Source organism: Leopardus geoffroyi, chromosome A1, assembly GCF_018350155.1.
Source record: "Leopardus geoffroyi isolate Oge1 chromosome A1, O.geoffroyi_Oge1_pat1.0, whole genome shotgun sequence".
Classification (NCBI taxonomy): Eukaryota; Metazoa; Chordata; class Mammalia; order Carnivora; family Felidae; genus Leopardus; species Leopardus geoffroyi.
The window spans coordinates 151,280,020-151,301,987 of record NC_059326.1 but is presented as its reverse complement, the minus strand read 5'-3'; the positions used below and the strand labels follow the sequence as shown (position 1 = coordinate 151,301,987).

The following is a 21,968-nucleotide window of genomic DNA, read 5'->3' as shown; positions in this document are numbered from 1 at the left end:
AACCTTTTCCAACTTACGATTCTTTTTCAGGGCACTAGATCCATTATAAATGAAAATAGATTAGTGTAAATTTAGGCTTCGTGGTAAATTATACAACTTACCCTATTTTAAAATTGTAAAGTATGTTCACCAAATAGGAAATAAAAGGAAATTAGTACAATAAAGGATCAAATTTATACTACTCCCCGAGAAAGTGGCCGGGTAGGGAGAATTGAAAGTGTGTACCTGTCATTTCTTAAAGTTTTGTTGCATAGAAAATTTTGACCCTCTCCTTACTTAAAATACCAGTTTTTCATTAGACATTTCTGTTTAACAAATTTTAAGATTAAAATGTGTCTATTGCTTTTTACTCCAATTTTTATTTATTAAAATGTGTAATCCTTAATTTTTTTATTTTTTCTTCTTAAAATGCTTTAATTTAAAAAATACTCGATGATTCAATTTGTCTATTCATTCCAAGTTGGAAATTAATCTGTTTGGCTGGAGGCTACATAGCTTACTCTCATTAGATGGGTATGTCCAAAGATATGTGAACATTTCCCATTCGGTGAGACACTGGGATTTTCAAATATCACTGAGATCTTAATCAAAACTGTTCTGATTGCTTGGGAGTTGGGTCCTGTGAGAGAGGAAATAAATCAACCTACCCTAGTGACTCAGGTACATCAGTAATGTTGTAAGATTGTTTATTTCTAGAAGAAAAGAGGCATGATTTTAAAAATATAATTCTGTATTTCACACTTGCAGAAGTTTTTCATTGTATTTGTCACATAGCTCATGGGGCTGTGCATATTTAACACCGTGAAAAGAACTTCTTTGCCCAAGAACTAGTTCAGTCAGTGGACACTGATTTAATGAAACACTCACATTTCAAGGGAAGAAGCACCTTTGGATTCAGTTCATATCAGTTTAGAAACCGTTTGCATTATACTATATTGTCAGTGCTTCAAAGTGTTCATAATTTTTATGAAATTATACAACGTTGAAGTGAAGGAAACAAGTTGACACAATGAATTTATGAAATTGAGTTGCATCTAACTGAATTTTTACAAATGAATGTGGTGCTGTTTTTTATTTGAGCCTCACAGCCTTATCATAGAATATATATACAATTATTCCTATTCTGTAGATGAGGAAACTGAGGTTTGGGAAACTATGGATTAGCTGAGTTTGTAGCAATAGTGACAGGCAGAGTATTCATGGAGTGTTCAGGCTGGAGTCGGCATCCTCCAAATACTGCCTGGCTCCATCTGTATTTTAGATCTGTCCTCAGATGTCATCTGCTCAAATATCATCTTCCCTGAGAGCACTGTCCAGCTCTGCTCTTTCCTGTTTAGTCACCCCCTCGCCTGTCCTAGTGTGGTATTTTCTTTCCAGCATTTCTCTGTCTAAAATCATCATACTGGTGTACTTGTTGATTGCCTCTCTCTTTCAAACTTTAAAGTGTAAGTTTCGTCAACACTAGGACCTTGTTTGTTCTGTTAACAGTGGTGTCCCTAGGACCTAGCATCATGCTTGACATATTTATGTCTCTGTAACTAAAGATCAAACTTTTTCATTGATATCTGTAATATCAAGTATCATGATTTTGGTGCACGGTCTCCGATGATATCAATTTAGCCAAGATTTGATTTGCTCGCTTGGTCCACGCTAAAGTTTCGTTTAAATCTCCGAGGAGAGTACCCCCCGTACATTGAGTTACGTGTAGTTCATCTGCTCCGAAGCTGTGGCAGGTGGCCTGCACTACGTTATGTTAGAGGATCTGTACTACACACATGAACCATAGTCTCATTTCTCACATTGACGCGTTGTCTTTCCTGACCACCAACCCTGACAAAAGTTCTCAAGTGTCGAAACCTTGAGTCACACAGCCCCAGTGTGATCTACAGCGAGCAGGACTGTCATGTCGAGTCCTCTTGTCCTGGAGTTCTGCACAGATAAAGGGAGGATATAGTTTTGAGAGGAATGCTATAACTACAAAGTGCATCCTGAAGGCTATTTAGCTCACAATGAAGGTCTGTGTTTTAAAATAGCACTATAACAAAGTAACTACAGAGTTTTGGCAAGGGCTTCAACTATTTATAGAACTAAGTAAGGCATAGTAAATAATACCACAGTACCCAGTTCTCCCTTGCCATAACCCCAAACTTATGAGAAGCACTGTAATTATATTTTTCTCCTTTAAAAAAAATCATAGTAGCCATTATCAGTTTAACCGTACGGAAGCTCAGGCTGAGATTTCTTTTTTAAATGCATAGTTTTGATTTTCAACAGCTGCACTGGGTCTTTAATCATATATTATCTTTATGAAGCCTTTTTCTAACATATGTTAATTGGCTGTTTTCTGTGACAAATTATGAGCTCTTACTTTGATGAGGTTCAATTGCAATCATGTTGAAGTCGAGTACGTAGAGTTTCCACCCCTGCTGGCTCCTCAAACCACTACAAACATCCGCACGTCACTGCAGTGCTGAGTAATGGCAGGATTTGGGCTGGCTGATTTCACTACAGATTTTTTTTTTCCACAGGATATTTTCAGCTTCTTTGTACTAAATCTGTTGCAGGGTTTGCCCTTTTTAGCAGAAGCGTGCTCTAAAATTAACATCAAACCTTATTGGAGATTACTATAATACAGTGAGAAATATTTCATAATGCAACACCCGAGCATCTTGTTTTGCTTTGCCAAAATTTTAGTACATTTATTATACATTTTTTAAGGTCAATCAGCTGTTAGGCTGTTAGTATTTTCTAAATCATCAGCATTTTGTAGTAAATATTTTGAATTTTCCTCTTCTGAGGAGAACTTTTATTGAGTAGACGATTATCTATTTAGCTATCATAAAGAAAACATGCATAACTATTTTTCTTGGTGTTTCCAAATGTCAACATGTTAAAGATTCTATTATGTTTTCCTTTTTCTTTGTAGTTACATCTGTTGGTCAAGGAATAAAAAGAATTGCCATGCTCCATCAAGGTTAATGTCCAATAAGATGCATAGCATCCATTTCAGTTTTCTATCCTAATGTCAGTTTTTAATGTATGATTAGGATGAACAGATATGTTCTAATCCATCTGCTCTGAGAACTGTGACAGATAGCCTGCATCAGATACCAACAGATGATCAGTGATAGCTATAATTAGAATAGATGTAAAAATACAGCACATTTGTTTTTATTCTCAGAAAAGTAGTCAGGATAATTGATTAAGGCCTTCAGAAACTGTGTCAAACACCAGTCATACTGAGATTAATCTAACTGTGTTTCTGCCCTGACGTCGAAGGTAAAGGACTCTGAAAAGTGCAGTGCTCCAAAGCCAGAGCTAGGGGTCAAATTTCCATACAGGTATGAGAGTTTAGAACAAGATGAGCCAGATGTGAATAGGAGCTACTCCTCCTCACGAGGCTGTTTTTAATCAGCCATCTCCCTGGAGTAGCACACAATCAATGAGCTCTAAATCCTGAGGCTACCTGCATTCATAGGAAGGCCTGCGAACATCATTACAGAACTTACAATTGAGCATATGTGAAAAAAATTAGAGCAGAAATTAAGGGTAAGAAAGGTTAACTTCAGAAGTCTTACTTTGGAACTACTCTTTTAGCAGCTCTTAAAGAGACAATTTAAATGCTTTAAAAAAAAAAAAAAAAGGATGTTAAGCTCTACCAAATACAGATACTACTCTATTAAAACATCATTGTAAATAAGCCAGATAGAAAGTTGTTGTTGATTTATGTTAGCCACAAGTGTTTGAATATGTGTATTATTTGAGAAGGTACATGTATCACTTTCAGCATGGGTAAGTAAATTTAAAGTGTTGTGTTTTTTTTGTTTTGTTTTGTTTTGTTTTCATTAATAGCACTACAGCTAGAGAGAATGGCTTTAGGAGCCCTGTGTGATACTTCAGTGTGACTGCAAAGTCAATTGATGCACTGTGTCTTAAGCTAATGTACACAAGGAAATTTAGTTCCACTTGATAAGACACATACTTAATTGGCTTTAAGAAAATAAACCAAGGTAAAGAATGATGTGCGAATGGAGCAGAGAACTTGGCACTTGACTGTATGGAAGCCCGTGAGCCATGTGGCTTAATTGGGGCCAGTTGGGATCATTTAATGATTGCTGTCAGAAGATCAGATTTAATTCTCCTTATAAGAAGACCACAGTGGGATAGAGTTAAACAAATTGTCATCAGAGGTTTCAGATGAACAAAGCCTTAATTAGGTTGATTAGGATGCTGTAAAAGAGATGAAGAGAATAGAAAAATTGATGAATCACTGGTTTCCATGTTGAGCCACATAGAACAGCAATATCAAATATCTATATTTTGAGAGACATTATTATGGCATTTTGGCTATTATGTATATTAGATGAAAGGCTTTTATGTAAACTTTATAAATTCCTGAAGGTCGACCAAAGACAAAAAGTAAATGACATTCAGTGTAAATAGTGGGTGATTTATCAAGCTTATTCTCCTTAATGTATAACAAAAACATTGGCAGGAGGACAGTAGTATTTCTTTCTATTTCAAGGTCATCTTTAAATATTAACTAAATTAGGAAAGTAACAACAGAAGCAAATTATTTTTAGGACATAATTTTCAATTGCTTAATGTAACATTTGAATACAGAATAATTACTTAGACTGCCTTTTAACCAGTTGTATCACTTTCTTAGTAATATTGTGATTATTTATTGTGATTATTTGGTGATATTGTGATTCTTTGATTATTTGGTGTGATTACTTAGTAATATTGTGATTTCTTAGTAATATTGTGATTATTTAAGACTACTCAGGTGTCTTAAAATGTACTCTTACTGTTTTATCTTCACATTATGAAAGACTGAAATGGAGCTTTTCCATTTGCTGCAGGTTTGCACGAAAATGTTCTCCCCACACACACCCAGACACACACACCAATGTATCAGTAAGGCTGAACATGGTGTCTGGTACATATAGGCTTTTGAGAAAGAAATTTTTAAAGTTTTTCCACTTTAGTGATGAAATATGATCTATAAAAGATTAAGAAAATAATGAACATAAAATGTTTTTCTGAAAGGATTATGAGATGCCCAGGAACTCAGATTTTGTTATAGTAACACGAAAACGTATAACAACATCTCCCTCTTCAATCCTAGCTTGCTTTGAAGGCTGGCAACTTTGTTTCACCGATACTGGTGTTGTGTGGTGCTTTACTTGCTTTGTTCAGTAAGAGCGACACAAAATCCAGCTGCGTGTTCTTACTGAGAGGTTACAGCTGGGGAACAGAACGTAATCTGTGATGCCAAATAGTAGCTGTTGCTTTGTGATGACGCAACGCAGGGGTTACCTTTGTGGTAAGCCCTGGCACATCACTAAGTGGCTTTTGAAAGAAAAGGTGGTGGCTGTACTGTTGGGAAAAATTAGGAAAACAAAGACATGATAGAACCCTGAATTAATTACTTAATATGATGTGGAAAGGCAAAAAAAAAAAAAAAAAAAAAAAAACTGTGATGTGGTTCAACAGCATGAGGCTCTTGACATATTTAGACCATTTGGAGTTTATTTTGGAACGGGGAATGAAGAAGGCTGTTTAAGCTGCAGTGTGAAAAAAATGTTCAAGACAGAATATACCATGGAAAACCATGATGGGGAAGGTATGCTTCCCTCGTGTTTATTAAATTGTTTATAATGCAACACGGTTGTTTGAAGGTATGCATGTCTCCTAAATTCTAGAACTGTGTAAATAAAATGATTTATGTCAGTGATAACGGCAGGTTAGGCCCACTTATTAAATTAATTGCAGAGGTTTTCAAAACGAGTTCCTTTTTAGCCTTATTATATTTCTGACATACATTTCATCTCCTTTTGTCCTTGGGGAAAGATATTAAAGTAGGACTAGAAGCATTAATGTAGAGTTTTCAGCAGCCATGGTCATTGGGAAAATTGATATATTTCCCTAGTTATTTCTGCTTTTGCAGCCTGAAGCTCTTCCATGACTGATACTTAAGAGAAACTTCTTAATTTTTATAACACTGTAAATTTTTTTCTTCATATAATGATTATTGTTAAGGAATAAATGAAGCATTACCTGTTAGAACTTGCTCATCATTAGCTCTGGAAAGTGAAGTCTTCACGGTGTACATAAGGACTATGATTCGCTTGGTAGCCTCGTTGTATAACACGACTTTTGTTTTATGCCTCAAAACTGAAGCAATCTTACAAGTAGTAGGTCATGTCTGCAGTGCTGCTGTGTACCCACTTTGCATACAGTACCACACCTAGTCCTCGTAGCCATCCTGCACGTCAAGAAGTTTGTTCCCAGCTTGTTGTAGGCAAGAGCAAACAACAAGCTCAAGTTCAGACCTGAGCCTCCTGACTCCAAAATTCTTTCCACTTCGACTTCGGGTTGTGAGTTACTCTTATTCCATATATGAGATGCTATATAAATATGACAGAGGATTAAGTGAGGTTGTCAACTTGCTTCTGTATAAGCAGAAATATGAAAATATTCTCAGGAATAGTCATTAAAACTAGCAACAGAAGAAAATACATACCTGAGAGGTGAAAATCTTAAATTCGTTAATCAACTGAGTTACCGGCTCCTCTGATGTGCCTGGCAGTGGGGTAGATAATGTGATTACGAAAGTTGGCCCACAGATGTTGAAGAAGACAGGCAATTTCAGTTGTGACAAGTGCTACAAAGAAAGGCATGGTGCTGTGAGTCCTAACGGGGGATTTGTTGTGATCATGAAAGGATGGAGTGCTTCCTGAGGAGGTGAAATTAGAGCTAAGACAGAAAGGAGAGGAAGAAGTTAAGGGGACACAGAGGGGAAGGTGGAGCATTCCAGGCAGGGGGGATTGCATATTCAAAGGCCCTGTGGTAGGAAGGAGTGTGGCATGTATGAGGAACTGACAGATGACATTATTATTTGTATGTGACACTATGTTACTGAGACTTGGTGACAATTCCAAATTCCATCATATTGCCACTAAATTGAAATAAATTGAGAAGATAACTTTGTATTTGGCATGATGGTATCTATCCAGAGGTAAATAATAGTGGTTTTTTAAGTACCCTTAGGAAGGTAAGTTTTGACTATGTGTCTTTAAAATGAAATCAGCTAGCATTCATAGCTAGGGTAATACAACATCATAAATTTACTTCAAGAGACATGGAATGACTTTCAGGACCAAGGAAGTATTCCCCAACTCTTAGGATATAACATAGTTGAGTAACAATGAGAATAATAATAATTGTTATGTCTTTCGAAGTTCAAAATACCCCTTAAGCAGAAAAAAAAGTAAAAGTTCTACTTGTTCATTTTAACCAAAATATAGTTACATGCCTCATATGTCTTTCAAATATGTCATAAAGGAGAAAGTTAAATGTATCTCTATGTACCATAGTAAGCAAAGTTTTCCACTTCAAATAATAATGAATCATTTACTTATTTGAATTACTAATACCAGGCTTGCAGCAACTGGGCTTAAGATCATTTTCATCTCCTACTAAGCATCCGGTTTGTGTTTATATGACAGTATCATTTTTTGTTGGACATAGTGTGCTTGGTTTTCAGCCTTTAGTTTTTATAAAACTCTGTATGAAGATGCTAGTATTAGTGAAAATGTAAGACAGCGAAGAAGTTATTTGCTAATATGAGTAAAAGAAAACCAGAATTCTTTCTTTGCAGATTGACATCACATATTTTAATGTTTGATCATTTTTCATAGGTTGTTTTTATTTAAGTGACTGCATTGTGCTTATTGTAGCAAAATACATGCTTTGCAAAGATAAGTTTAGCAGAAGAGAATTAATTTCTTCCCACATCTTTTAATGTGGCATGGCAGTCTCACTCTACGATCAAAACACATAACTGAAGGTTGTGTTTAATTTCTAAATCAAAGTGTTGTGGGAAGATGATTGAAATCTGAAGATGACTCAGATCCACTTGATATGTGGTTTTCTTCCTACAGAAACCTTATGGTAGACTGCCATTTCCATGTTAGAAGGAACCTAATAGCGATGAGATTAAAATAAATAGTTTCGTTATATACTGAAAGTTTATGTTAGTTTCTTTGGTTCTTACTCTGAATTTTTTGGACAACTTTGAGAATTGCAATAACATAGTCATCTATTCCCCCCACTCCCTATATCTTTTTTTAAACTATGGTTGCAAAGAAGTAATGTGTTTTACTAACAAACATTGATTTTTTTTTTGGTTTTTGGACAGCTTTTGTGATTCTATTTTTTACCAAAAATATAATTTATCCAATTGGCTCTTTGTCTGTATAGAATTCTTCATTTGCCTCGAAGGGTAAATTAAGATTATACGGCTGCGTTAGCTGTGTCAGATGACTTCTGCGAGACATAGTAAATGGTAATTGTGATTTATCTCCTCCTTGACCAAAGTGAATTCGTTTTCTTGTTCTTATTCCTTAAAGCAATCATACAAAAGACGAAACTAGACCTGAAATGGATTTTTCTTAGGTGCTTTAAAAATAGAAATACAAAATTGTGTCGCCATGTCTGCGTTTCTGTCATTGTCCCTTATCTGAACCTCTCAAAGGCCTCTCTGTGTGTGGCATGCAGCACGGCACACTCAGACAGTTCTGCTCAGAGAAGGAAGTGAAGAGTTTTGGTTCCCATTTTACACTTCTGGAACAGTTTAGGGAAGGAAGCACCTTTACACCTTTTATTGTTCGTGGTTGCTGACATCATATCCTTCCCCGACCAGTCTGTGCGTGTTTCCTGCCATTCTGTCAAGATTCTTCTGTGTGAAGGGGAGGGATTTTGTGGGAGGGAGGGAGAGAGGGAGGAAGAGCGCAAAAAAGAGTGAGGCTGGGAAGGGGGGAGGCGGTGTGTGTCACTCAAGGGAACTTGTTTGTAAATGAGAGAGCTGGGGTGGGAGAAGGATCTTTAGCATCTGTCCACAAGATATTCTTCTCTACTTGGGTCTCAAAACCACTCTGCCTTCATCTGTCTGCTTATGCCAAACTCAAAGTGAACAGAAGCCTGCCATAATGAAGTTCCCCTTTTTAGTAAGCAGCTTGATTTTATTTTTCTTATATTTAGGTTGACAAAAAGAAAAAAAAATGCAGAAGACTGTAACTCCATAGAGTGTAACTGTGGTAGAGCGTTTCTTTTTCTTCTTCTTTTTTTAATTACTGATTGTTTCTCTGTGGCTCTGTCATTTTCCAAGAATGCTTCTTTCATGTGGAGAGAAGTTAGCAGCAGGGCTGCTGGAATTATTTTAAGCTTATGGTTGATTGTATGTAATGAAAGTTCTCAGCATAACTTGAAATTCTGCTACACGGAGTTTAGCGATTCTCCTCTTCGTATACATACAAAACAGTTTTAAAAGCTACTAAACTTACATAATCTCTTTCTCAGCCTCTCTAGGCCTCCTACAAATTAATACTCGAAACCGACTTTGCAAAATAATTTTTGCATAAAAATCAGCTTAGAAAAATAGTTATGCTAAGAAAACAACTCCTGAGCTATTGTTGACCTTCCTAACTCTGAATTTTTACTGGCAGCCCTGAAACGTGGTGATCCATAATCAAATGTTCTAAGCCACATCTCGTGACATATTTTACTTCATGAAAACGTCGCATCATCACTGCGTAGTAGTCTGCATGTGTACATAATAATATCAGATTTCGTATTTTTAAAATGTTCAGCAGGCAAGACTTCAAGAAATATTCATTTTTATGGAAAGCAGAAAAATACCTTAATTTTTACTGAAGTTTAAGCTTGTTTGTCTTTACCTTGCGTATTTCAAAAGGGAAAACATATCCAGTGGTGTTCTGACCATTTTATACACATGTTTGATATATGCATATAAATTTTCTCAGGCAAAATATTTCCCATCCTTTTTCACTAATTAAAATCCCTGCCTTGCTCTTTTTCAAAAGTGTCTCTCGTTTCAAAGTTGTGAAATATGGGGTGGTGATATGTAGGAACTCTTCTAAGTTTGGCTCTGGAGGAGCGCTGCCTCTGCCTTTCTGAAGAGACTTTTCTCCTGGGATGTTTCTCTGCTTGTTTGGTTATTTGTATTTTGAAACCAGGATCTGTAGAAGTTCTCGTCTTCCCCGCCTTGTCACCACACTCTAATCTGTTCACCCTGACCTTCCACCTTAAAGTCAATAAGCGCTTAGGCAGGCATAGTCCTGTAAGCCGATAGTGCCACCGGCCTCAGCTAAACGAAAAGAAAGGAAATTGTCCCATGTGCATTTGCTGTGGATTCATGGGTTGGCTTTTCTGTGATAGAGGAAGCCTGTTTGTCTCTTTGGGGTCTTGCACATGCAAGGGAAATATCAATCTAACGTGCCGCTGGCTTCTAAGGTAAGACTATGGGAAACACAGGAAAGTTGCCCAGTTGAGTGATATTTAAGACTGTTTCTAAAAATAGATAGATGGACAGTGTTTGGCAACAGCGAATATATAATGCAATTGTGCTTCATGAATGTTTTCTATTGTAATGTGATTTTAATGTGTTATTATAGCTAATTTTTTCATGTGTATTTGTCAAATGTGTGTTGTTTATATAACTCTTTAAAACTTTTGAACTACTTCCAACATTTACAATTACCACTGGAGTTTTTGATGAGCACTGTGTGGTCATGATGTTACTCAACATATATAGTATTCTCAGAGGCACAACTGAGCCGCAGTATCGTAGAAAGGCATTGGGCAAAGGAGAATGGATGGTCTTAGTATTTAAGCAGCGCTTAATCCACCAGAACTAATTATATCATAATAGCTTCTGCAATTAGATAACCACAGAAAATTTTAATTTAAAGAAATTTACTCAAGGTGATAAAGAATTTAGAAATTAAATTAAAGAAATCAAAAGACAGCTGATGATCAGACCAAGTGTATAACAGCTTTCCTGTTCCGATAACTTTGAATTGGAGCCAAATAATCTATTAAATAGCCAGGACATTGGCTTAGCATTACATAATACATGTGGGAATTTTTCAGGTCCCTTGTCAGACACCAACTAAAACAGGGAAATTCTGAGCCATGTGTAAAGTAGTTGCATTCTCTGACATAAGACTGGATAGGATAATTGGAGCTGTTGCTTGCAAATGAAGAATCCATTGTGGAATGCTTTCTGGTTAACTTCCACATTTCACGGCAATTTATTTTCATTACTTTCAAATATTTTCGGATATAATTTAAAACAAAGTAAAATACATACTTTTAATACTCGGGTTCTCTGGGTTTATTTTATATTATGGATGATCCTTTCTTGAATTTTAATTCATGACCTAAAGATATCTAGTATATATAGAGTATCAGGCTTCTGTAATTTTGTATCTTACTCCCCAAAGACATATGATATGTCTTTTTAACATATTTAAATTTTGAGAACTGATGGCTTATTATAAAAAGTGTATTTATAAAAAAAAGTATCATTATAAATGGAGTAATACTCTAATTTTTTCCCACCATTTCTTTTCTGTGAATGATTATCTTTTTTGATTCTTGTGTTCAATATATAGCTTAAGGGCTTTCAAGAGGAAAAGGAGATCTCAGTGCTGATAGCTGCTTATTATGTAAGATTAAATATCCCATATTATTTTTACAGTGTTCTCATAGCAGTGACTTTTTAAAAATAAGATTAAAGGATTTAGATTTAAATTAGTTGACATTTACATATATCAAATAGCACTTTCATAATAGTCCATCCTATTTGCATAACGAGGGACGTTATCACCTCTGCTGTCAAAACACGAGATTGTTTTCCCTTCAGAAATGAATTAGCTGCCCTACTTAGCATACACAGGTACATAGAGGTTCATTAACTCTCTGATTCAGGTAATTTTTCATAATAGAAGGGTGAAAATAGTCACCTAATTTCATTAAAAAATATTAAGAAACTCGTTGCAAAAGATACATTTCAAGTGTTGGGCTTTAAAGTACAGTTTTTGTCATTTAAATGACTTGTTATATTACTTATGAGATTATTTTAACTGTAAAAACAAACTGTTCCTATTTGATATGCTCCTGCATGGGATATACAATGTGCTTTGAGTACATATTTTCATTCATTTGATTGGCTTACTTCCATATAGTTTTCTTTTTTAAAAAATTAGAATATGATAGTTCTTATGAAACTGGCTTTCAGTTAAAGTGGCATTTAATTTTTCTTTTTTGTCCAGCAGGAACGAATGCAGGAATTTGGGAACTGAGCAGTGCAAGTGCTGAAGAAGGAGATTTGTTTGGAGGAAACAGGAAAGAGAAAGAAAAGGAAGGAAAAAATACATAATTTCAGGGACGAGAGAGAGAAGAAAAACGGGGACTATGGGGAGAAAAAAGATTCAGATTACGAGGATTATGGATGAACGTAACAGACAGGTGAGTGGGTAAACTTTTTCTTGTATCATTATTTACATGGACTATTTATTACATTTCCCCCAGGTATATTAAAGGTACCCTGAAAACATTCCAAACTTGTGTGGATACATTAAGAGAAGTCTTAGTGAATTAAATGTAGCCAGTTTAAATGCTAATATTCTATCATATGTTAAGGGGGAAGAATCACCTTATCTGTTAGACAAATAGCTTACATGTTCATGATTATTCACTTTTTATTTCACAATAAATTTTGAACGGGAGCTATCCCTGTATAACATGAATAGCTTAATAATTAAGAGTTAATAAGCATAACATTGCTGCACTGCACGCATCATCAAACAAAGATATTCCTATATTCATGGGAATGAAGACTTTTGTGGTCATGCACTTAAAGTTTTAGGATATAGGCTTATAAAAATGGCTTTATTTGTACTCACACTAAAAGAGACTTTGAAATGTCTCCAAAATATTTAGCATTGTGCTGACAACAACAAACACCCTCACGAAATATTAGTAACTTAAAACACGTAGGCAAAAACTATTCATTAATTCATACCATTTTCTTTAAACCACGAATTTTGTAAACAAAGAGGCAGATGATGTTACCATTTTTTTCTGCGAGTCCAATGATAATACTGTATGATACCATCAATTTGTTCTAAAGATTTTATATCTCTAAATGTTCTATTCGACAAAGACTTGTATACCATGAATATTTGTGATTTGACTATTTTCCTTCACAGTTGGGGAGAGTGCATTTGGTTAGGTGATACAAGGATAGTTGGGTGGTTTGTATGCATTCTAATGTTAACTAACAAATTGTAGTACTGCCAGATCCCAACCATTACAAATGGATAATGGAACTTGCAAAACTGACATTCATTCCTTGACCATGGGAGAGAGGCATGTTTTGCCTGTTGCTCATTTATTCTGGGGAAAGTTAAGAGGATAGCCTTTGGAGATGCCCTCACCAGACTAATTTCCTCCAAATAAAGACACTCTGGTCTGTCTCCCCTTCTGTCTTCTTGGAACTGCAAGTGAGACTAGAACTGATTTCTGGTTTAAGATTTTTTCTATGTTTTTTTTTCCAGTTTTATTGAGACGTAATTGACATACATCACTCTATAATTTTAAGGCGTCCAGTGTGTTGGTTTGATTTACATGTATTGTGAAATGATTACCACAATCAGTTCAGCTAACATCCATCATCTCGTATAGATATAATAAAAGGAAAAGAATAAGGAAACAAAGGACTTACTCTTAGCAGCCTTTCTGTGTATCACACAGCAGTGGTAGCTGTAGTCATTGTGTTGTACGTTACAACCCTAGTACTTATTTATCTTGTAACTGGAAGTTTGTACCTTTTGACCACCTTCCTCCATTTCTTCTTCCCCCAACCCTCCATCTCTGGTAATCACAAGTCTGATCTCTTTGGGTGAGTTTGTTTGTTTTTTAGATTCTACATATAAATGAGATCACACAGTCTTTGTCTTTCTCTTTCTGACTTATTTCACTTAGCATAATGCCCTCAAGATCCCTCCATGGTGTTGCAAATAGTAGGATTTCCTCTTTTTTATGGCTGAATAACGTTCCATTGTGTGTATATGTGTGTGTAACAACTTATTTATTCATTCATCCATTGATGGACACTTAAGTTGTTATATGTGTAAATGATAATGAATAGAAGTTGTTATTTATGCCATCAAAGCCAGTATGTCATTAAGAGATAAAGAAACTTTAGATTTTCAAGTTGATACTCCCTTAAATTATTATTTTTAAGGTACATACACATGACTTGAACTATTTTTGGCTGAAAATTGAGTTAAAGGATAAATAAAGACTTTTGATGGATTTCATTGTTTTCCTACACATTGTTTGTAGCTATCGGTCAAGCCAAAAAGTAATAATTCTGTCAATATATACCACAGTATTTTTTGTTGGCTTACAGCTTGAAATTGAAATTAAGACTGAAATATCGAACACCATGTACCATTGACTGTTTAGATCCAGTTATTTGTACTAGAATCTATTTTGAGTGCTGTCAAAAATTACAGGAATTAGCACCTAAGTTCATTGATAATACCAGGTAATTTTTAGGTTCATGAAATTCATAGTATCTTCCTTTTGCCTACAAAGAAAGGAGAAAATTTCTGCAGGTTGAATTCATGAGCTTTCATTATGCTTTATAAAGGAACATAAAACTCACACAGGATGGAAGAATTTTAACACATACTTTTGAGCTAATAATCGAACATCTTATCTTAATTTACATATGCTGCGTCTATAGTTACTGTTACTCTCATCCATGTTAGAAGTCATGATAATTGTAGGAGAAGAAAAATTGTTTAAATTCACTTCAGTTTAGATGACTTTGTTAATCCTGAAGATGAATTCCTTGGTTTTATTCTACAGAATTTCAGATCTGTGTAGTCTTCTCCAACCTTTAGGTATAGCAGGTCCTTCACTCATACTCTTGAATTGGTAGAAGTGAAAACTGCCACGTTTTAATGTATATTTCAGTGATTATTTTAGTGGCTATTGACAGTCTCAGACATCCATCTTATTTATAAATGTTTGTTATGTGCACCACTCACCTACTACAAGAGTGGACATGAAAGCTTACAAGATGTAGGTCACTTCTAATAATCACCACCACTAGCAAATCTGCAGGAGCCAATCATCCCAAGTGCGGAGGCTCCCCCAGCCTGGGCTTCCTTTAAACTTTGTGTTCACATGTGGAAAAGAAAAATGTTAACTGCTTTGCCCTTTTTGAAGCTTACCCCACTGCAGACTTCATAATAGAACCTCACACAATGGCTCACTGTCATCTTTTCTTAAAAGTAGTAAAAGCCCACTCTGCCATTGCAGGTGTTTATTTGGCTATACAGAGAACAGGGTGTGTTTTTACAGAATGAGAAGTAGAGACTTAAAAGTGTGAAATGAAATATTACAAAGCTGATGTATAAGTTGAATATCATTAAGAACTAACACTGCTGTAAAACAGCAGCTAACTGTTTAAATTTAATTTTGCCCTTACTCTACCTTTCATGATGGAAGTAAGGAGAACAGCTAACACTCAGAAACTCCAGTTGTATACATAAAACAGTTTAGAGGAGGAAAAAAATGAACAGCTCATTTTATTTTTAAAAATTTGTCCAGCGTTTCTGACTTTATGAAAACGACTTATTTCTCAATTTCTTACTTAAACTACATACATTACTTAAGCAAGTATGTAAAAATAAATAAAATCATGAATTGTTAATTTGTCTCATAGAAATTTCCAGATAACTTAATAAAAGTAGCAACATGTACCAAGAATTACGTATGTGTTATTTCATTTAATTCTTATTAACCCCACTTAAAGGGGAATAATTCACTTATTTACTAAATCAACAAATATTATTAGATTGCAATATGCTTAACATTAAGAATTCAGTGGTAAACCAGATGAATCTCATACAGCTTATCATCTGCCACAGAGGTCAGCAAAGTTTTTCTGTAAAGGGCCAGATAGCAAATATTTTTGGCCTTGTGAGCCATACAGTCTTCATCTCAACTACTCAGCTCTGCCCTAGTTGTGAAAGCAACCTTGGACAAATGTGTAAATGAATGAATGTGTCTATGAATAAAACTTTACTGACAAAAATGAGATGGGCTGTATATGGCCTGTGGGCCAGAGTTTGTGGATCCCTGGCTTAGTAGGATGAAGCAGACATGAGATTTGCAAATATATAATAAAAATGTTATAAATATGTGGTATGAATGAAATTATCAAAGCGCTATCAAAGTATAACAAGAGGTGCTTTATTTAGATTGGGGATTGGATGAAAGGCCTCTCTGAGGAAATGCTAAAAGATGAGAACTAAAACATGAGTCAGAGTTAGGCAGGTGACAACATTCCAGATGGAACAATATTTGCAAAGCTCCTTAAGAACGGAAAGAGCTTGCTAAGGAGCCAAAGGAAAGCTTGTGGAACTTGAGTCTGTTATGTATGACTTTGGAGAGATGAGAGAAAAGATTAGATGCTAGACAGGGCCCAGATCATGCAAAGCTTTCAAGTCAGAGAGTTAATACTAAGTGGTGGCCAAAATTTGGAGCCCACACCTTTCAGATTAAAAAAACAAAACAACGCATGCTTTTCTCAACCATGTCAGGCTACATCCTGTATAATATAATGGCTAAGAGCATGGTTTTATGTCTTTGCTTTTCCCAATTACATCATACTGCATCCAGTGTAACATAATGGTGAAAAGCATGGGTTTTAGACACACGAACCTAGCTGTGATCCCAATTCTGCCACATACTAGCCCCTCTGAGCCTTATCAGTTTCCTCATCAATAGACTGAGGTTTAAAAAATAGTACCCACCTCAAGTCATTGAGATAATTAAATTAGGGCATAAATTTAAAGCATCTAACATATAATAAGCGCCCAATGAATGTACGTATTAGCTGTTCCTATTAAGACTCATGCTTTTTAAACCATTAGCTTTTATAAGTTAATGTGACCTCCATTAAAACAACTCCTGAGCTGTGTAGAACACTAAAGAGTGGTACCTAAACCTCATTTCAAGAAGGTTCTACCTTTTAAAGGCTATAAGGGAGCTGGAAGGAAAAGTGGAATAGAGCAGAGCAGGAGCACAAAAGGAGCCTTTGGAATCTCACAAGGGGTGAGAGAATCCTTTCAGAGCAGGAGTGGCTGATAGCAGAGGATGGCTTGTGGGCTGGAAGGAAAATCACAGACATTTGCAGGGCAGGGCTTGTGACAAGGATGAGAAGGAGTAGTTTTCTAAGTTCTATGCTTGCAGCACTTATTTTCAAATATATGTTACTGACCAAGTTATTTTGAACTACTTGTCACCATTTTTATCACTTCCAGCATCCACTTTATTCTGACACTACAATTTCAGTGTCTCCTTCTGCATTTCTTATTTTTACCCCCTAAGTACCTTCAGTAATCAGGCAATAATCTTACCCTACTTCATATGGTACCAGTAAATATGCTCCTGAAAAAAAAAAAACAAACAGATTTTTAAAGTGAGTTTTACCCTTGTGTCACTCTTTTTACAAAAGCAGAATATACTTAGAAATCTGTTATATCTGTTGTATCAAGAAGAAAGATATACAAAAAATAAGCTTGTTTAACCTAAACCTGTTTATACTTGTATGTTTGTATTTTAAATTTTCAGTTTCCCCACTTTGAAATGATAGGAGAGGGAAATCCCAATGTATTTGTGTGACTTGTTATAAAAAGACATTTAAGGGGCGCCTGGGTGGCGCAGTCGGTTAAGCGTCCGACTTCAGCCAGGTCACGATCTCGCGGTCCGTGAGTTCGAGCCCCGCGTCGGGCTCTGGGCTGATGGCTCAGAGCCTGGAGCCTGTTTCCGATTCTGTGTCTCCCTCTCTCTCTGCCCCTCCCCCGTTCATGCTCTGTCTCTCTCTGTCCCAAAAATAAATAAACGTTGAAAAAAAAAAATTTTTTTTTAATTTAAAAAAAAATAAAAAAATAAAAAGACATTTAAATATTTGAATAACTGTAAGGGAAAAATATTTGCCAAATAACACAGTCAGGACCTAATATAGTAAGCTAAGGGAAGAAGATTTTTAAAAGTCTTAAGTTCTCTTCCATCAGGTCTGGCACACTAATAGTTTTTGCCAGCAAACAAAATTTCATGTAATTATCAGTGCAATAACTGGAGCACAAATTAAAGACAATTAGCAACATTCTCCTCTTAATAGAACAAGAGAATCCCCTTATGACTAAAAGGAATTCAGAGATCATAGTTGTTAAATTTTCTAACTTTTTCTCTTTTCTTAGGTCCCTATGTCAGTTTCTTTTTTTTTTTTTTTATGTTTTTAATGTTTATTTGCCTATTTTGAGAGAGAGAGAAAGAGAGAGTGTGAGCAGGGGAGGGTCAGAGAGAGAGCTAGAGAGAATCCCAAGCAGGCACCAGGCTGTCAGCACACAGCCGGACAAGGGTCTCTGTCCCACAAACTGTGAGATCATGAGCTGAGCTGAAATCAAGAGTCCGATGCTTAACCATCTGAGTCACCCAGTTTCTTTATATAACTTATAAATTATTTTAAATAGGCTCAGAAAAAAAGAACTCGGAGAAATATGTTCAGTGTAGATGCAACCTGTGAACAGTTTCTACATAAGGATGTTTTTAAACGAAATCTAATCTTTTTTAAAGTGAATAAAAGAGGGGCGCCTGGGTGGCTCAGTCGGTTGAGCGTCCGGCTTCGGCTCAGGTCATGATCTCACGGTTCATGAGTTTGAGCCCCACATCGGGCTCGGTGCTGACAGCTCAGAGCCTGGAGCCTGCTTCAGATTCTGCGTCTCCCTCTCTCTCTGCTCCTCCCCTGCTCACACACTGTCTCTATCTCTCAAAAATAAATAAAGATTAAAAAAATTAAAAAAAAAATAATAAAGTGAGTAAAAGAGATTTATTGATTTCATCAAATGACTCTCAAAAGAAACAAGCATTATTCCTTACTTTCTGCTACTTTCCACTATTTTAGGCTGTTCTTAGAATTTTAGCTAAAATTTCAGTGAAAATTGTACTGTAATGTTCCTTCAAGGTGATATCCAGAATGCCAGTAAATAAAAGGCTAATTACAGTTCTAAACCTGAGGGTAAAAACCTACTAACCTACTCTTTAAATGTGAGGAACTTGATAATTTAGAAAGACAAATAAATGGCTTCAGGAAGATAACTTTGTAATTAATTCTAAACCATGAGTTGAACAGATTATTCCAGTCATACTTTTTCTTTTGTCATCTGCACGAACAGAACTTACAGATTTGTCCATTGCCTGTATGCATACCAAGCAAGTATATAGTATCTGAGAGGAAATTATACTTAAATTGCTATCGAAGAGTTATACATGTTAGTCCATGAATATCTGGAAGCTTGTTTTAAATCAAGTGAATCAAAAGTTTAAATAGGGATGCCTGGGTGGCTTAGTCAGTTGAGCATCTAACTTCGGTTCAGGTCATGATCTCCCGGTTGGTGAGTTCGAGCCCCACATGGGGCTTGCTGTTATCAGTGCAGAGCCTGCTTCAGATCATCTGTCCCCCTCTCTCTGCCACTCCCCCGCCTTGCATGAGCACATGCACAGTCTCTCTCTCTCTCTCAAAAATAAATAAAAGCATTTTTTAAAGTTTTAAAAAATCACAGAAATGTTGATTTAAATCTAAAATAAATTCACAGATAACTGATATTGGTGATTATTAAGCCTTTTTTACTCTCAGTATCATTTCTTAACAGCTAAACTGCCTCCCTAAACTTGGTATCAATAAATAATTAGAGTGTATCATAGTAATGAATTAGGGCATAGAACATTTCAGAACTGAATTATAGGTATATTGATGCATCCTGTGGGCTCCTACTTAAAGGTTCCCCAGCATTTAAGTTAAATCATTCTTTCATTAATCTTAAAATCACAGGGGGAAAAGTTTTTGTTCAGAGAGCTGGAATTACTGGTGATTGAAGATACTGAAAAAGGAAACCAGAAGAAAAAAAAATGTATTTTGTGAGTTTCCAAATCAAAGAGGTAGCTAGAGTGTTCCGATGTACATTGAGCAGCTATGACATCAGGCCACTCATTTCTGTTCTGTTCGTAGCAATTTAAAAACAGTTCACAAATGGTCTCCCCAGTATATGGGTGAAACATAGAAATAGTGCACCACACATTTACTATACATCCCATACATGTGAGCTATTTTATATTTATATCCACTAACTCTATTCCTTGACTACCAGAGAAGTATTGTCTCAACTGCCATCAAATTCATTCATTAGGTTTCCTTTGATAGGGAATCCAAGAGGTGCCAAAATTTTCACAAGGAATACAGTAACTATCTGCACAAACTGGAGGGCTTCAAGACGTCTTGTTTCAGTTCTAGTTTATATATCTCATTCAATTTTCATTTAAAACTATAATTTAGAGAAATTCCCACGTTTGTGTTCATTGTATCTTCATCAGTTTGTGTAGAGTTCGCATTGAATGGCACCTTCCACCTCTGTGAATGCATGCACACCCCATTCTGTTTGCAATAAGTCACCTTTTGTTTTGCAAATGCACAAACCAAAGTGTGTGACATTGTATTACTAAGAAACCAACCCTAAAAATATTAACATTATAAATAGACCACATAAACCCAGAGGTTTCTTCCAAACTGTAGATTAAAGAACGTGTTGCTAATTTTCTCAAAAGCTCTGTCCTTTGCAGTCTAGACTTCCTCTAACATTATAATTTATTCGTTTAAAATAAGCTCTTTCAAAAATTTGATGCAAGTATTTTTAAAGTTTACATCCCCCACATACTCTTATTGAAGACAATATGGCAACTCTCCCTCCCCACCCCCAGAATAATAACTTTGGTCTAAAAAGAAAATTCACGTAATTAACTTGAAGTAAATGAAATTGCATAATATGGAATATATATTTGCATTTCTTTTGAAATATGTTGAACCACTAATAGGAATAAGAGATCCACTCTAAATGTTTGGAAATTTGACTTTTAATTTTAAGTTGGAACAGTTTAGCTTAAGAAATCACTAACATTTAAATAACATTTCAACAAACGCAACTGTTTGGAAACTACAACGGAGACAGCCTCCTGCCTTCTGTCTTGTGAGGATTGATTTGGAAGGCCCTGAGGGAGAAAATATTGGAGTTAGGAGGTAAAACTGAAGCCATCGTGGAAAGGAAGAAGTTACACTCTTCCTGTTATGACAGGAAACGTAGACAAATGTGCTTCCTGAGCATTTGCTCAGCAGGGAATGAAGTAGTCTTTGACCTTTACCTTAGGTACATTTTGGCTTTGTTAAACTAGTAAACATGTTTTGCCCCCAAAATATTAATCTGGTTTATTTAATTTGTCTCATATTCAAATATTTTGTACGTATATGGGGTATAGAGAAATAGATAGAGGTATTTATTTTATGGCTGCATTTACAGATTGAATTTAGAACATAAATCAGCCTTTTAATGAACCAAGGAGACCTGAATAGCACATATAAAAAATTAAAAACATACTATGTTATAGTCATCTCTTTAAAATCCAGAACATTTTTAGGCTTAAAAATGGACTACAACAAAATCTTTTAAATTCTGGTAATTTTAATAATTGTAGATCATCTTTCTTCCTTTTCCTCCTGGAGACAGATGTATCAGAAATTAGCTATCACAAGTTTTAAAACCCAGACCCTGTGAGTCTGTGAATAAACATTCAAGTTTATTCATATACATTCAACTATTTAACTGTGATCTAACCCAATGTTTATTATTTTTCCTCAAAACAGAGTGCAGTGCACAAAATTTTAAATTTTATTTTGGGGCTTGGGGGTTGGCTTAGGGTGAGGAGATGGTCGAGTTCTAAATTGCACACTCTCAAACCCCTGTTTTCATTCTTTTATTCTGTTCAGAATTTTAGGAACTACTCCTTGCAAACCCTTTGGAAATCCTGCTACACTGCAGTGAAACGCGGCTCAATGCGCTTGAGGCCAACGAGGACAATAGTCCTCTTTGCAGCAGAACACATTGCTGTCTCATCCTCGCAAGTTGTGCTGGAGGGTTACAAGCACATGGTAGCAGTCTGCTTAAAAGAGTCCCTCACTGCTCTTT

The 21,968-nt window shown here is 35.7% G+C and overlaps 1 protein-coding gene across 27 annotated transcripts in view; it reads left to right on the top strand.

Annotated features, from left to right (window-relative positions):
• MEF2C (myocyte enhancer factor 2C) overlaps window positions 1-21,968 on the top strand; it is a 172,308-nt gene that overhangs the window by 63,748 nt on the left and 86,592 nt on the right. For 14 of the 27 annotated variants that reach the window (XM_045497449.1, XM_045497596.1, XM_045497565.1 and 11 more), the window contains one exon: window positions 12,144-12,339. In XM_045497449.1, the coding sequence (XP_045353405.1) occupies window positions 12,286-12,339 (54 nt within the window). In that variant the 5' untranslated portion in view covers window positions 12,144-12,285. Of the gene's footprint in view, window positions 1-8,773; window positions 10,321-12,143; window positions 12,340-21,968 lie in introns of those variants that run through there. The other 13 variants (XM_045497457.1, XM_045497602.1, XM_045497560.1 and 10 more) reach the window with 8 other exon arrangements.